The sequence below is a fragment of the Procambarus clarkii genome, chromosome 36 (assembly GCF_040958095.1).
Source record: "Procambarus clarkii isolate CNS0578487 chromosome 36, FALCON_Pclarkii_2.0, whole genome shotgun sequence".
Taxonomy (NCBI): Eukaryota; Metazoa; Arthropoda; class Malacostraca; order Decapoda; family Cambaridae; genus Procambarus; species Procambarus clarkii.
In genome coordinates, this window is record NC_091185.1 from 28,462,596 (window position 1) to 28,481,102 (window position 18,507).

At 39.3% G+C, this 18,507-nt stretch overlaps 2 protein-coding genes across 2 annotated transcripts in view; one reads left to right on the forward strand and one right to left on the reverse strand.

The window, feature by feature from the left end:
- Nucleotides 1-3,579: 3,579 nt before the first annotated feature.
- On the forward strand, nt 3,580-4,428 carry LOC138371702 (bifunctional hemolysin/adenylate cyclase-like). Its single transcript, XM_069336717.1, has one exon. The coding sequence runs from the start codon at nt 3,580-3,582 to the stop codon at nt 4,426-4,428; it is 849 nt and encodes a 282-aa protein (XP_069192818.1).
- Nucleotides 4,429-5,513: 1,085 nt separating this feature from the next.
- The window catches only part of LOC123756164 (protein tramtrack, alpha isoform), a 269,736-nt gene continuing 256,742 nt past the window's right edge, over nt 5,514-18,507 (reverse strand). Inside the window, exons 6-8 of the mRNA XM_045739240.2 lie at nt 11,806-12,017; nt 7,913-8,148; nt 5,514-5,727 (exon numbers count right to left, since the gene is read on the reverse strand). Coding sequence (XP_045595196.1) covers nt 5,547-5,727; nt 7,913-8,148; nt 11,806-12,017 — 629 coding nt within the window. The 3' untranslated portion in view covers nt 5,514-5,546. The remainder of the gene's footprint in view (nt 5,728-7,912; nt 8,149-11,805; nt 12,018-18,507) is intronic.

Consider the following 18,507-nt stretch of genomic DNA (forward strand, 5'->3'; position numbering starts at 1 on the left):
ATATATATATATATATATATATATATATATATATATATATATATATGCGGAAAATCCACAGAGAAATATGATATTTCTCTGTGGATTTTCCGCATAAAATGATCAGTGTTTTGTGATCGTCAATTGCATATATATATATATATATATATATATATATATATATATATATATATATATATATATATATATATATATATATATATATATATATATATATATATATATATGTGTGTGTGTGTGTGTGTGTATATCACGAAAATAAACACGTGATTAAGAATGTGACAATGTCAGACCACGGAGGAAAATGAAACAGGAATTTCCTTATGTATATATATATATATATATGTCGTACCTAGTAGCCAGAACTCACTTCTCAGCCTACTATTCAAGGCCCGATTTGCCTAATAAGCCAAGTTTTCCTGAATTAATATATTTACTATATTTTTTTTCTTATGAAATGATAAAGCAACCCTTTTCTCTATGTATGAGGTCAATTTTTTTTTATTGGAGTTAAAATTAACGTAGATATATGACCGAACCTAACCAACCCTACCTAACCTAACCTAACCTATATTTATCGGTAAGGTTAGGTTAGGTAGCCAAAAAAGCTAGGTTAGGTTAGGTTAGGTAGGTTAGGTAGACGAAAAAACATTAATTCATGAAAACTTGGCTTATTAGGCAAATCGGGCCTTGAATAGTAGGCTGAGAAGTGCGTTCTGGCTATTAGGTACGACATATATATATATGTCGTACCTAGTAGCCAGAACTCACTTCTCAGCCTACTATGCAAGGCCCGATTTGCCTAATAAGCCAAGTTTTCATGAATTAAGGCTTTTTCGTCTGCCTAACCTACCTAACCTAACCTAACCTAGCTTTTTTTGGCTACCTAACCTAACCTTACCTATATATATAGGTTAGGTTTGGTTAGGTAGGGTTGGTTAGGTTCGGTCATATATCTACGTTAATTTTAACTTCAATAAAAAAAAATTGACCTCATACATAGTGAAAAGGGTAGCTTTATCATTTCATAAGAAAAAAATTTTAGTAAATATATTAATTCAGGAAAACTTGGCTTATTAGGCAAATCGGGCCTTGAATAGTAGGCTGAGAAGTGAGTTCTGGCTACTAGGTACGACATATATATATATATATATATATATATATATATATATATATATATATATATATATATATATATATATATATATATATATATATATATATATATATATGTCGTACCTAGTAGCCAGAACGCACTTCTCAGCCTACTTTGCAAGTCCCGATTTGCCTAATAAGCCAAGTTTTCATGAATTAATTGTTTTTCGACTACCTAACCTACCTAACCTAACCTAACCTAACTTTTTTGGCTACCTAAGCTAACCTAACCTATAAAGATAGGTTAGGTTAGGTTAGGTAGGGTTGGTTAGGTTCGGTCATATATCTACATTAATTTTAACTCCAATAACAAAAAATTGACCTCACACATAATGAAATGGGTAGCTTTATCATTTCATAAGAAAAAAATAAACGAAAGTATATTAATTCAGGAAAACTTGGCTTATTAGGCAAATCGGCCCTTGCATAGTAGGCCGAGTACGACATTCTGGCTACTAGGTACAACATATATATATACACACACACACACACAGGAGTCATTGCTGTAAACAACCGATAGCTAGAAAGGCGGGATCCAAGAGTCAATGCTCGATCCTGCAAGCACATATAGGTGAGGTGAGTACATATATATATATATATATATATATATATATATATATATATATATATATATATATATATATATATATATATATATATATATATATATATATATATATATATGTGTGTGTGTGTGTGTGTGTGTATGTGTGTGTGTGTGTGTGTGTGTGTGTGTGTGTGTGTGTGTGTGTGTGTGTGTGTGTGTGTGTGTGTGTGTGTGTGTGTGTGTGTGTGTGTGTGTGTGTGTGTGTGTGTGTGTGTGTGTGTGTAAATCACGGAGAAAGTAACAAATAATGAACAATGTAATGGTGCCACGAAGGGAAGGGGGAAGGGTGGGAGCAGACCAATATAGGCTGCATGGGTTGCACTGCGGAAAATCCAAGAGCTGGCATGCATGGTTAGGTTAGGTAGGGTTGGTTAGGTTCGGTCATATACCTACGTTAATTTTAACTCAAATTAAAAGAATTTAACTCCTACATAGTGAAATTGATAGCCATATACTTTCATAAGGAAAAAAATTTAAAAATATAGAAATTCAGGAAAACTTTGCTTATTAGTCAAATCGAACCTTGAACAGTAGGTCGAGTACTGCATTCTGGCTACTAGGTAGAACATATATATATATATATATATATATATATATATATATATATATATATATATATATATATATATACATATATATATATATATATATATATATATATATATAGAGAGAGAGAGAGAGAGAGAGAGAGAGAGAGAGAGAGAGAGAGAGAGAGAGAGAGAGAGAGAGAGAGAGAGAGAGAGAGAGAGAGAGAGAGAGAGAGAGAGAGAGAGAGAGAGAGAGAGAGAGAGAGAGAGAGAGAGAGAGAGAGAGAGAGAGAGAGAGAGAGAGAGAGAGAGAATATATGCGAAACTTAAAACGACAAATTAACGCAAGAAAATGTATTATAATTAACTGTTCTTTAATAATAAAAACTACGAATCGTTATCTTTATGTACGATAAGAAAATTTGTTTAATACACGCCCAAATATTTTCTTACTTCAGTCATCTAAGTGTTCTTTCTCAATCGCAACACACATTACTCACGTTTCCTTTTATTTCTTAAATAATACTATAAATCCCAGAGAATATCCAGAAGAGCACTGTGTATAAAATTCTGCATCTAAGACATTCACAAGTATACACAACGTTCCACACATCAACACAGATCACATCTTTTAGTCTTTTTATCTTTATAGAAGAGCTAAAAAGTTTAAAGATAATGTAAATATTAAAATGACAAACCTTGACACTTGCAATAATATAAAATTTAGTGAAATTCGTTGATGCGCAAACTGCACATGGGGTTTACGTCTCTGACATAATTCACCCATAGAAGGTTAAAATAAATATGTGAGCGAGTTACGTCCCTCGTTCAGCTTATGTACTGGGGCTAAATCTTATCCTAAATAAATCTATTCAATAGAGAATCTCTCAAAAGGTTATGACAATATGAAACACATATAGATGAAGAAATGCACAATATTATCAACACACATTCACAGCAAGCCGGAAAATATCACCTAAAATTGATGAAAAACTTGAAACTTCGTCTATTCTACTGAGGAAAAGTTCATTATATTAAATGGGAAAGTTGTCAATAAGAAACTGGACATCAGGAGCACCAGAGGTTTGGCTCTCGTAAAGTTGTCAGTATAGTCCTTCAGAGTGGAAGAGTTTCCCTAGTTGGTCAGCAGGTGGTTCCCCTCGTTGACCACCGAGTGGTCACCTCCCTTTGATCACCAGGTAGTTCCTCCGCGTTGAACACCAGGTGGAGGTCCTCCTGGGTGACCGCCGGGTGGAGGTCCTCCTGGGTGACCACCGGGTGGATGTCCTAATGGGTGACCACCGGGTGGAGGTCCTCCTGGGTGACCACCGGGTGGAGGTCCTCCTGGGTGACCACCGGGTGGAGGTCCTCCTGGGTGACCACCGGGCGGAGGTCCTCCTGGGTGACCGCCGGGTGGAGGTCCTCCTGGGTGACCACCGGGTGGAGGTCCTCCTGGGTGACCACCGGGTGGAGGTCCTCCTGGGTGACCACCGGGCGGAGGTCCTCCTGGGTGACCGCCGGGTGGAGGTCCTCCTGGGTGACCACCGGGTGGAGGTCCTCCTGGGTGACCACCGGGTGGAGGTCCTCCTGGGTGACCACCGGGTGGAGGTCCTCCTGGATGACCACCGGGCGGAGGTCCTCCTGGGTGACCGCCGGGTGGAGGTCCTCCTGGGTGACCACCGGGTGGAGGTCCTCCTGGATGACCACCGGGTGGAGGTCCTCCTGGGCGACCACCGGGTGGAGGTCCTCCTGGGTGACCACCGGGTGGAGGTCCTCCTGGGTGACCACCGGGTGGAGGTCCTCCTGGGTGACCACCGGGTGGAGGTCCTCCTGGGTGACCACCGGGTGGAGGTCCTCCTGGGTGACCACCGGGTGGAGGTCCTCCTGGGTGACCACCGGGTGGAGGTCCTCCTGGGTGACCACCGGGTGGAGGTCCTCCTGGGTGACCGCCGGGTGGAGGTCCTCCTGGGTGACCACCGGGTGGAGGTCCTCCTGGGTGACCACCGGGTGGATGCAGACCCGTGTGGTAACGCCCAGCCAGCAAGAGAGTGCTGCCGTCAACGTTCAGCTGTGCCACCTCCTCAGAGTGTACTGACGGAGCCTCCTGCACTGAGGTTATCTACTATCTATGACGGTTAGTTTTGAGGTATTATGACGGTGTGAGTTCACTTATCTACATATGGGTCAGTCTACTTTTTGAGTTATACTTAAGAATACTGTTTTGTTTGTTGGTGTGCGCTGAACCCCTTGTAGGGTACGCAGTGCTTGAGGGAAGGTCCTGAGACTAGGAAAGGTTCCAATACTCTTATAATTTTCAATATTAGATAATTATCATACACCACTGGTTAATTTCGAGCCTTTATATCTTTTTTAATATAATTTTTAAGTCTTCAGTCCTTTTTAAAATAGTTTCACATACACTAATAACTTTTGCTATATATCCGACGGTACATAAAAAGTATAGAGAGTTTAGCTCAGAGGAAATGTTGTGAAGAGGAATAAGTCCTTGTATACAGTAGGTTCAGCAAACAACTTGTGACGCTGCTTGTTTTGTCTCTCAGTTGGGTCCTTTCGTTGTTTTGTTTGTTTAATTGTTGGAGTGTTGCGCTAACGGATAGTTCTTGTTATCTCCATCGTTCTTAAAAAAAGTAATTCAGTTTTTTCTCGTCATAACCCATCAGCATTATTAATCAAAACGTCAAGCATTTCAAGGCCTGATTATATTATATATTATGTTGAAATTCCTTTTGTTCATGGTTGTTTATATCCTGAAGACTGTCGAGAGCCTCTCTCAATTTGACTAGTTCTTGTCTTCACTACTTGATCTTCTACTTCCTCAAGCGCTTTTATTAAAAATTTCATACAAAGTTTATTATATTCCGTTCACTTTCATTTAACACAAAAATATTCTTATCATCATGTTACTTTGCCGCTGCTGTTATCAGTCCTTCCACTAGCAGCCGATGGGCCCTAATTATACAGTTGCTCTTCCAGCAGCGGCACCGTCTCCTGTATCCTTCAGGCTTGCCCATCCTCTCCCCTCTATATATTAATACCTTATTTACAATATATATCATGATTTGTCAACCTCGTTATCACTCTTGTACTCTTACACATATATTTATATGCGCGCACACACACACTCACACACACATACATATATATATATATATATATATATATATATATATATATATATATATATATATAAGTTTGTAATTATATTTAATGTATGTATTTTTAAAGATGTGGCGGCCTTAATGTTTCTGGTAGCCTCGTCTGGAACAGTCTTCTCCCTCCATGGCACACTCTAGCTTGACTCTAGCGATGATGGCACTCACCATGGCCTCCTCTTGCTGCCTCTTGGCCTCCTCCATGGACTTGTTGACACTCTGCCAGTCCCGTTTGCGAGGCCGCTCCCCACACGACGGCTTCATTCTGAAAATATACATATTATCAACCACCTGACAGTTCTCGAAGAAGCCGGAGGAGTGGTAACTGTACTTTTACTTTTAGTTGTCTGAATTACGTGGCAGAAGGGCGACCAGGGAGAATTTACCAGTTATAGCTCTCAATTAATTTTGTCATAAAACACAGGATATATATATATACATATATATATATCCATATAAATTCACAAAGGAATCGAACTCAGCCTAGAGTACATACAAAAATACCATCACCAAAAACTCCCACACCTCAACAAAGCCATGTTAAGGTGTGTGTGTGCAGCCATGTACGAGACTTGGCTGCTTCCCTGTGAGTAGCAACGCCACCCGAATGTGCATCACTGAACAGAACGAAGGTTGGGTTCGTGTGTCGTCAAGGTTGAAACGCACATGTAGTCTAACACCAACTATTTTAGTTTCATTTGCCTAGACTATGTAGTTACTTAGATATTTACATCGCAAATTAAATATATATTTTTTGTAAACCCGTATTATAATTGCTGACAAGATCAGGCATCAACTGACATTGAGTGATATGGATGTGCGAAATAATATTTAAATATATTATATTGGTTCCGTTTTTTGGTTTAACTCCATTATTAAGAATAAGGCAATAGTTGAATTTTGCCTATCTACGGAAACAGTTTTCTTGCCCATATCTAAATAATTTTTTTGAGTTTAGTACTCTAGTTTTCAAATCATCCCTATCTATCTACCCAACGTAATCCATGTTAGTTCTTAAAGGGTATTTTGTTACCCATGAACCCTTTGCCATATTTTTTTCTTTGTAATACAATAACCAACACTTGCGGCCTTGTTAGGGCAGTTACGAACACTAACTAACCTCGGTGTCATGTAACAACTGGGAAGGGTGCTTGTGTTTATCACAGTAAGGAATTACTGCGCTCAGTTTCGGACTGAACAATACTTTGTTAGATGTGGCACTTTTATTCAAATTTTCCTTGTTAATTTCCAGGACCTTATCAAGGTACCGCCATGCATAACTGATTGAGTTAAGCATTAATATCATCTATCCCACTGTCAAAATACTGGAGACTATACGAATGTATTGATCTCAATAAAAGACGCATAGCAAGGCCCACTTTCACCTTGTCAGAGCGATTATTAAAATAATTATACTTCTTTTAGAAATATCTTCTCTATATTATTGATCATGTGACAATAAGAACACGCTTTTGTGACACTGGAGCTGTAGAATAAGTCGTTTGTCTCCTACAACTTGAGTGAAATATACCCTAAATGCGGTGTAAAGAATGTGGTGGAAATGAGGCTAAGCTTCTATTATTTAAATCGTTTTCTACAGATTAAAATCAATTGTTATAACATTTTCCTCTACACGGTTCTCAGTTCTTGCGCTTTTCATTATCAATTGATAATTTATCTGAACAAGAAGCATTCATACTTGGCATGATCCGACACACGTATTTTTTCTGGAATAATTAACACTTTTGTCATGAACAATACCGGACACTGCTCAAGACACTTACCCTGTGGACTCACAATCGGCCTCTTCCATACATGTACCTCTGTCTCTCTCTCTCTGTCTCTCTCTCTAGAGAAAATGCTCATAGAGCTTGACAAATATTAATAAATACCTATTTTATCATCTAAATCAGTGTGTTATGCTACAAGCCCCCTCCTGAGCACAATGTTCTACGTTCCAAAGTTTGTCTGTCTTTACGAATTCAGACGATAAATTTTAGATTTCAAATATCACAGAATGTCGGGAACTTACTTATGACTTTAAAACTGTAGTGTGATCTACTTGTGATCGATGTGTTGCATTCTGAAAATAAATAAACTATGAATAAGGAGTCCACTTTACTATTAATATTTCTTGCTCCTAATAGTTTTATTGTAGATACTTGTACAGCAGTTATATCTAGGACTCAAAACTTGTATTGAAGATTGTTCATATTACTTGCCTCTCCCTTTCAATCCAAACAGTGGCTCTGTCCCCTACCTTTCCATTTTGCTTCCTACTTCTATGCATGTCTTTATATTGTTCTTCTATAAGGGGGTTAAGTAAGAAACTTTGAATTACTAATAAGAATCATCCAGCAGCCATATTTATGAGCTGGACACTCTCATCCAGTCTCTGTACCGGGTAGGAGTAGAACATCCTTAAAAAGGTTTCTACAACCTGAACTTACTTGGCATGTTTGACCTCCATGTGCGTTTCGTAACCCTTCTTGCTCTTGTAGACGACCCCGCAGTCGTCGCAGCGGTAGAGGGCGGTCGCGTGGGTCTTGTACTTGTGGCGGTACCAGTGGTTGCGGGAAGGCAGTAGCTCCCCGCATAGCTTACACGTCGCCGTACCATTGCTGTTCAGTACGTAGTCTAGCGTCACGTTCTGGTCAAGATCGTTGCTCTCGCAAGAGTCTATTACCTGTGGTGGAGGGAGAGAGGTTACTTGCGAGGAAGACGAAGCACTATGGTTGACGGTTGTGTGGGAGGAGGATACAAGTGTCACTTGTATTGAGGGAGTGTTATGTTCATGACGAAGTGTGGTGTTCAGTACAATATAAAGGGAAGGAGGTGTTCACGAGTGTGTGTGAGAAGGGTGACCAAGAGGGATTGGTCACCGTGTGCCTAAAGTCCAATTTTAAACTAAGTATACTTGGAAAGTAAATAAACACTGAGAGAAGGACCAAACTTTACGTGCATCCTTAGCACAGAAAGTTTACTTTATTCTTGATATATGTAAGAAACTAACAAAGCAAGCTAGTGTCACGCATTAATTAATAATCCTCCCGAGGTTGATAGGCAATAAGCGCAACTCAAAACCAAATAAATCGTTCTTTCTGGATCAGCCACTTGGGCTGGACAGTAGAGCGACGCTCTCGCTTCATGCAGGTCGGCGTTCAATCACCGACCGTCATATGGTGTTTATGGTGGTGTCATATGATATATAATCATAATGGCTTGGCGCTTTCCTCTGATAATTCCCTCCCTCCCTTTCTGGATCAGATCGGAGTAGCATCACTTCCGATGTGTGAGGATCTCTGCAGTTTACCTACAGTTGTGTGGTAGTCGTTTGGTACAAGTTGGCTATTTTAATTTGAGAACATTGGTCCATAGGTACCAGCCAATGAGTAGAATTCCGGGAAATGTCTGGTGTCTGCTGTCGGTTCTATAAACTGAAAAAAGGTACCTTTGATATGGATTAGGAAAGGTAATTATCAGGAGAAAGCGCTAAACCATTACGACTGTACAGAATTTGGAAGAGATGTGATTAAGGGGTTTTGTCTTATTGCTGTTTATAGAAAAATACTGTAAATTACCATGACACTGAACAATAAAAGAGGGACATGCTGAATCTTTAATATTGAGAGATCCTTTAATAAATAGGAAACTCTAAGGAGATTCTGGTTTAGGACCTGTCGATAACCAGAGAGGACTCACTAGTACATAAAAAGTTACACGAGATATAAAATACTGTAAGGTTGTTCTTTAGTTTTTGTTAGTGAATAGGTCGACTCTTTGGAGTGGGGAAGAGAATTCCATCTTTGAGATCCAGCATCTAAAAAACAAGTAGGGGTTGGACTGGTAACCATGCAAAATGTCTTCCAACAGAGAAGCGTAACGCTGGTCGAGATGCGAGGGGGAATGGACGGGATTCAAGCCACCATTGTCAGCTATTTATTTTTGTTAGTGAATTCAAATTATTACAACAAATAAGGGAAGCCTTATTGAAGTGCGGACAAAATGAATGTGTTCTGTGGACCTAGTCATAAGCCCATTGATGGAAATCAAAATGTAACAGTAGATGTAATAAACTCAAGTAAAAACTGGATATTATCAGTGGTTTATCAATTAATTTGTCGAGATCTAGCAGGCGTAACTTAACAGACATTTTGCCATTGTTTAGTAAAGGGTGAGAATTGATGTATAGTAGTATTGATATATATATATATATATATATATATATATATATATATATATATATATATATATATATATATATATATATATATATATATATATATATATATATATATATTATGGATATATTCTAATTAGGGACACACACCATATGACGTAAGCTATGTTGATGTCTAGAGCTTGGAAGACCCAGTGTTAATTGCTACCATCAAATATAAAAACAATTTTTGCTTGACTACAATACAAATTGTTCTTAGTGTGAATATTTTGTTTGAACGTGAACCAAGAAAACTCGAAAATTAATAATTTTGACTTCTAATGACGTCATATATTTCAAAAACTAATACAAAATACATATACCTAATGAAAAACTGTCCACGGACAAGTGTAAATAGGGAGAAAATAAGTCACTACACGAAAAAGTTTATTTTATTAACATCGGAAAGTGTAGAATTCTACAAGTGCAACTGGATAAACTTAAAAAACTCAGTGGATAACAAACCTTGAGACCAAGAGTCAATATTCTTAAACTCTTCATCTAAGAAGTCTGGACTAACAACCCGAAGAGTTCTTAAATACATAGAGAAAAAATAGTCTAAATTCGTCTAAATACAGACGAATTTGTAGCTAAACTTAATGATCAAGTAACCTCTATAAAATTGACTATGGAGACTGAAATTGATAAATGTTTGCCATTCTTAGATATACTTATTCATAGGGAAGATTTTTCACTAAAGTTTAGTGTCTACAGAAAGCCTACCAATAATATATCATATATTCATTATTTCTCAGGACATAGATACAATGTGAAAAAATTCATTTTTTTCCCCTTATGTATCTAAGAGCTCTTCGGGATGTTAGTCCAGAATTCTTAGATGAAGAGTTTAAGAATATTGATTCTATTGGTCTCAAGCTTTGTTATCCACTGAGGTTTTTGGAAGTTTGCTGTAGCAAAGCACGTCGTACATATTATAATAATATTTGTAGTGAGAAAGTTCGCCCAAAGAATGTGTTATGTTTACCATATTTTTAAGGGTTTGAAAATGTGGTCAAGGCCTTGAAACTTTTTGATATACATGTATTGTTTAATTACGAAAATACTGTTGGTAAACTATTAGTTAGAAACAGCCCTTGTAGTGATAAGTGTGTCATTTATAAACTACCTTGTAAGGACTGTAATAGGTTCTATGTTGGGCAAACCTCTAAAGATTTGAAATGTAGAATTTCGCAACATATATACTCTGTAAGACACGACCAATTGTCTAATATTTTGTTTGTTCATTTTTCAGAAAATTCTCACCAAAATGATTGAGAGATGGCTTCGTCAATAACGAATTTAAAAAAAGCACTTTCAATAGGAACATAATTGAATCTGCTTTAATACAGATTACAAAATCATGTAATTTGAACATTAGCAGTGGTTTATATTATTTAGATTCATTTTTGATTGATCAGTTAATGGGCGATTTGAGTAGGATCATTGATACACATTTGTCTTACTAATTCATTGTAAATATATACTATCTTATGCTATTTTTATCCATGTGTGGGCCTGTTGGTGGGTATAAATAGGAGCTGCCTCGCATGGGCCACTAGGCCTTCTGTAGTTCTTATGGGGCTCTTATTTTTATCCACCTGGTTCCCATTCATTTTTCATTGTACCTCACTTCACTCTCCTGCCTATATATATGTTCAATACTTGACTTGTAAATCATTCCTACTCCTTCTGAAGATGTATTAATATACGAAAGTACTTACGGAAATTCCTGTTTCAATTCTTCCTCCGTGGTCTGACACTGTCACATTTTTCATCACGTGTTAATTTTCGTGATTTACACACACACACACACACACACACACACACACACACACACACACACACACACACACACACACACACACACACACACACACACACACACACACACACACACACACACACACACACACACACACACACACACACACACATATATATATATATATATATATATATATATATATATATATATATATACATATTATGAGCAAAAATCGCTCATAAATCAATTATTGTTGCATGAGCAAAATCCCACAGCCCAAAGAGTGAGAACAAAATGCTTTAACACTAAATAAGATTTGAAATGAGATTGAGAATACAAGAATGTAGTGAGGTAACAACCAGGTCGAGTGGCACTTGTTGTATGGGCGCCAGGATGGAGGGTAATGTTGGAGAGGTGAGTAGCGGTGTGGGGGTGGTGGCGGGTGTGACCGCGGGGGTGGAGGTGGGCGTGCCTGGTGTGGCTGTGGGCGTGGGACGCTCCTGCTTGATGGGCGTCGACCCTCTAACCACCCCACCCTCCGCCGTCCAAATGTCCGGCACGCAACACAGCTCTGGAAGGTACAGAAGGCATGTCAATAAGGTGCATGGGTTAAGAACATTGTGTTATGACAGAACATGTAAGGAACATGGCATCAACTCTAGACTGAACATGGTTAGAATTATATAACGACGTCAGTGTTCATGCTATCAACAGTGTGTTATTGTTGGTCGACTTACTTATCGATAAAATATTTTTCTTGAACCATAATTATGAGGTAATTTGCCTGAATCCATCCTATCAAATATTTTACAAAGAACTGAATGAAATAAAAAAAAATATAAAATATTATTTAATATTTATAATATAATAATATATGAAATAATTTATAACGAGCCATAATTAAATATATTAAAATTATATTTATAGAGTGATTATAAAATCAATAACGCTAAGTCAACGTGTATGTTCGGTTACGCTCAGGAAACGGGACATATCACCCAAACTGAGAAGTATATCGCACTCCTCTGTATAACATATATATAAGGTATTATCTGTGATTTTCTCGACAATCGCGGTGGTAATCTCGTCAGCAATCAAATTGTCAATTTTTGACAATCAAATTGTCACAATTTGACAATATGATTGCCGACGAGATTCTCTTCCTTCAGAACTAGGTAGAAGATCTCGCCAGCAGAGGCTTATACGTTTTATAGTTGTGTAGTCACACTCATTGACATTTGCAAGACACCAGCAGTTAATCTGTTTGACTGCCTTGCCTTTTAGTTAATACCTATTGCTCTAAAATATATAAAACATTGGACGTTGTCCAATTATAAGAATCTAGGGGTCTAGGGTTTAAAGCAATTAGTGGAATTATTTATAAAAAAACGAAAAAGTTCAAATCCACCAAAGTAATAACATATTTAAGAGCAAGCATTACACCAGAAAACTCACCAGTAGTAACATCACTATACATGGCAACATTCCTCAAAAAGGGAGGAGTGTTCTAAAATGACAGACGAAAAACTTAATTTGGAGTGTTGTGCTTGCACCAGCACTCCAGCAAAGTAGTCAGTGCGCATGCACAGGCAGCACCTAGGAAGCGACTGTCGTATACTCTACTGGACAGGGAAGACCATCAAAAATATTATTTTCTATATAACTGGAGAGCTATGGGAAACATGAGTGAAAGTCATTAATATACAGGAGGGTGTTACTCAAAGTACAAGCAGAAGCTGGAGAATGTGTGTTCCCTTGGTCAAGATGCCAACACCGTACGTATCCCCAGCGACTAGTGTCCACCAATAAGATGGGGAGAAACCAAGTTGCATCATTATAATACAGTGTACAGGTTGGGAGGTCTGTACCATATCATGGCAATACGCTAATCAGAGACTTTGCGTCCTGTCTAGATAATGCTTGTGTTATGAACACTAAATCAAGTAAGAAGTCTCAGGGTAAAGAAGCAGTTATTTTCTTGACACTAGAGGAAATGGTAACCTACACACCCATTTCGCTACTGACGGAAGTGGTAACCCACATACCCATCAAGGCACTGACGGAAGTAGCATATACCTACACATGCATTATGCCACTGAAGTAAGTGCTAACCTCCACACCCATGGTGGATAGAAACGGGAGTGTCTTATTATTTAACAAATGGATAAAGACGACTGAACATAGAAAGCCATTTAATTTAACTTAAGTTTAGAAAATTAAACAGAAAACATATCACTGGACGCAAACGAAGTCATTCATTAATTGAAGAGTTTTGGCGGCGCAAGCAGTATTAGGCGCTGGGTTAATAACAGTATTCCTTGGGTAAGCTGTTCTACATGTTTACCACTCGATGAAGGAAAAAATATTTTAGTTTGAACTTTAATTTGTTTATTTTTTAAATCAGTGTTACGCATTAGGTTTGAATGGACAATGCTTAAAAAAATATCGAAAATAATGCTGTCACGACCTTTAATTTGTTGTCCCCTAACTCCCCTTACCACTTCGGGGGGGGGGAGGGGGTAATAGGGTGTTTATGTAGCTTCAGGGCACCAATCCCCCAGCCACTGGGCATGGCGAGAAGGCACCCCTAAGCATACCTAATTACCCTATCAAACACAAACTAAAATATACATAAATGGCAGATCTCATCACAACCCACATGAGTTAAGATGATAATAATAACACACAATAATAACATAAAAATAACATTCACAAATTGGAAAATTCTTTTGTATTTCGTTTTTCTTATATGGGACACAGCACACAAAGGGAGAGGTGCACAGTATATAATTAAAAAATACTAAAGTTGAAGGCAAAACAACAAGCTGCTTAAGTGGCAGGATTGGTGATTTGACATCGGCATACATGGAAAAAACAGTTCATAGTGGAAACTCCTAACAAAGCCCCAGAGCGGGAGGGATATCATGTATGTACATGGGCGTACCTCCAGCCGCCACCTTACCCACTCGTGGGCTCTGGTCAGGTCATCCACCCTCCTGTGAGAAACCATTTGGAGAAGTGGTACTCCAGATGACGACTCGGCTTAGATAGTTGGCTACCAACTATCCTGGCTGCGGTTCACCTAAGCAAGACTATATTAACCCTTATGCACCCTGTGCACGGTGATCCTGGGACTAAGGTTGTCTGCCCATTGATGTGGTCTTGGACCATATTCTGTAGATGGAATATGTCCAGGTCAGAGCTTTCACAGAGCAAATCTCAAGGTCGCTCTTGGTGAGTCCCATATCCTGTAAACCACGCGCACTCTCCTTGCACTATCCTCCTCTCCAAATAAGGGTTATTGAAGAGGCGGATGCTGTGTGCTTCCCGGTATATTCCCTGACCTTTTGAAGGATCTCTGGCGTGCCGTACTTATCTCACTTGCTCTGACGTGGACGGGAGAGCGGGAAGTTATCAGCAGAGACCTGGGTGTCTAATATAAAGGCCTCATCACATTTGCAAGCTATGATGTCAGGCTTACCGAAGGTCCCTCCATCCGGTATACGGACTTCACGTTCCACCTCAAAACCTCTTTGCCGCAGGCGGCCGGCTACGAACCGGGTGATATCGCCATGACGTTTCTACCCGAGCCCCATGTGTCTTGTGGCATGCCTGGGATATGTGGCCCTGGGTCCCTGGTTTCTGGCAAGCATTGCAGAGACCAGAAGTCTCGGGTCTACCCATAGTTGCTCTAGACGGTGTGGCTACAGCGTTTGCCCTAATCTGGATGGCATGAGCAAAATCTCCGCTTAGCAGATGGGTACCGGATGCGACCCACTTGTGGCAAGATAGAACCTCACAAGAGGACGCAAGGCCGGCACCATCGACCATGCTAAACAATTTTGCTTTCCACATTCTCAGTCGTTCTGTTAGAAGGGGTTCCGGCGGCCGTGGTCGGGGTCTACCCATCGACGCATTCGCCCTTGGAACGCGGGTAGGAGAGCCGCTGCCACTACCACTGGATAATCCGACTCTACCAACGCCCCAAGCCGCTTGCTCTTCTGTAGACAGATTGATGTAGCAAAGTTGAGAATTCCTAATCCACCGTCCTTCACGTCAGCATGAAAATAGGCATTAGGAGTATCATGAGGCAGCCGCAGCCAGCCACGAATGGCATGCCGCAGCCTCCGGTCAAGCCTCGCTAGTTCCGGAGTGCTTGAGGGAAGGTCCTGAGACTAGGAAAGGTTCCAATACTCCTATAAATAAACAGAATTCACAATAAAATAAATAGCCAAACAAAGAACTTATACTGAACAGAAATGCCTACCAGAAAGGAAAAACATATATATATATATATATATATATATATATATATATATATATATATATATATATATATATATATATATATATATATATATATATATATATATATATATATATATATATATATATATATATATATATATATATATATATATATATATATATATATATATATATATATATATATATTATTAAATATGACCGAAAAAGTAAGATTAATAATTCTAACACGAATTTTCTCAATCTTTCGTACATTTTTACACAGGTACCTGATGTCAGACATCTGCAGGAGCTGAAGGAGGCATTTGAGCAGAGTTCCGTGCTGCGTTTCACTTACGAGATGGAAAAGGATGGGAAGCTGCCTTTTCTAGATGTAACAGTCATGGAAAAGAGCGGAGGTTTCCACACAGCAGTCTACACTAAGGAAACGAACATAGGAATGTGCCTAAATGCCAACAGCGACTGCCCAGACAGGTACAAGAGGAGTGTTGTTAACGCATATGTCGACCGTGCTCTCAGCCACAGCTCAGAATGGAAGCAAGTCGACGAAGAACTCTGTAGGGTAAGGCAGGTCCTAGTCAACAACGGCTTCTCCAATGGTTTCGTCGAAGACATCATAAGAAGGAAAGTGAAACGCCATGCAAACTCTGAAGAGACAACTAACACAACACCTATACCCCCTATTAGACTTTTTTACAGGAACTTCTTTTCCACAGCTCATAAAACGGAGGAAAGGGTCCTGAAAGATATTGTTAATAGAAACGTTATCCCTACAGACAAAAATCAAAGGATACAACTGACGATTTACTATAAAACCAGAAAAACGGCCAGCCTACTCATGAGAAACTCTCCAGACACAAAACAGAACGCTTTAAAAGAGACTAACGTCGTCTATGCCTTCAAATGCCCTCTTGGGGACTGTAAGCTCCAAAAAACCCAGTATATAGGCAAGACAACAACATATCTTTCTAGGCGTTTAACGATGCATAAGCAACAGGGCTCCATTAAGGAACATATAATCTCTTTCCACAACCAAACCATCGCCAGAGAAATCCTAGTAAACAACACAGAAATCATCGATAGATACAGCGATAGCACGCGGCTTGACGTTTGCGAGGCACTACACATCAAGAAGTCAACACCAGCAATCAACAGCCAATTAATGCACAACTATATTCTACCCACCTCAAGACTCCGCTCCAATATAGAAGCATCAAGAAATATGGACCAATAGGCTTTCTACAAACACTTCTATTCAATACCCATTGTTTCGTGTTCTGTCTTGTGTTGATGAAATTAATACCCTATTAATGCCACCTCTTGTTCTGTCTTGTGTTGATGAAATTAATACCCTATTAATGCCACCTCTTGTTCTGTCTTGTGTTGATGAAATTAATACCCTATTAATGCCACCTCACCCCATCCACCTCACTAAAATGTAGATATAAAATCGGAGATGCGTAAGTTCTATTCCACACCATCTGGTCACCATTTGGTCAGGGAGACATCTCCCGTCAAGCTGGGTGCAGTCGCACCTCCACAGGTCTCCAGTATCATCTATTGATACTGGTGATGGCTCAAAAGGGCCACCAGTTACGAGCTATTCATGCCCGTGCCACCTTTTGGGCGGCTTTATCTTTATCTTAACACGTTCACAAGGGAGACATCTCCCATCATGTAGGGTGCATTCGCACCTCCACAGATCTCCAGTATCAGCTCTTGATACTGGTAATGGCTTAAAATGGCCACCACTTACGGGCTGTTTATGCCCGTGCCACCTTTTGGGTTGCTTCATCTTCATCTTAACACATTCATAAGGGAGACATCTCCCGTCATGCAGGGTGCATTCGCACCTCCACAGATCTCCAGTATCAGCTCTTGATACTGGTAATGGCTTAAAAGGGCCACCACTTACGGGCTATTCATGCCCGTGCCACCTTTTGGGTGGCTTAATCTTCATCAATCAATCAATCAGTTCTATTCCATCACCATCTGGTCACCATTTGGTCCGGGAGACATCTCCCGTCACGCTGGGTGCAGTCGCACCTCCACAGATCTCCAGTATCATCTATTGATACTGGTGATGGCTCAAAAGGGCCACCACTTACGAGCTATTCATGCCCGTGCCACCTTTTGGGTAGCTTCATCTTCATCTTAACACATTCACAAGGGAGACATCTCCCGTCATGCAGGGTGAATTCGCACCTCCACAGATCTCCAGTATCAGCTCTTGATACTGGTAATGGCTTAAAATGGCCACCACTTACGGGCTATTTATGCCCGTGCCACCTTTTGGGTTGCTTCATCTTCATCTTAACACATTCATAAGGGAGACATCTCCCGTCATGCAGGGTGCATTCGCACCTCCACAGATCCCCAGTATCAGCTCTTGATACTGGTAATGGCTTAAAAAGGGCCACCACTTATGGGCTATTCATGCCCGTGCCACCTTTTGGGTGGCTTAATCTTCATCATCATCATCAGTTCTATTCAGTTGTGTATTTGTAAACTAAAGTCTTTGCAAATGTAATAAGTTTTACGAAACGCGCTCGTGTCGCGTCAGACTAGAAATAAAAATGAATTTTGGAGAATTGATTTTTTATTTACCTCCAACAGTGAAAAGAAATGTACGAAAGATTGAGAAAATTCGTGTTAGAATGATTAATCTTACTTTTTCGGTCATATTTAATAATATATGTCTACATGTCTACAGGAAAGACTGCTATCAAAATATACTAATATATATATATATATATATATATATATATATATATATATATATATATATATATATA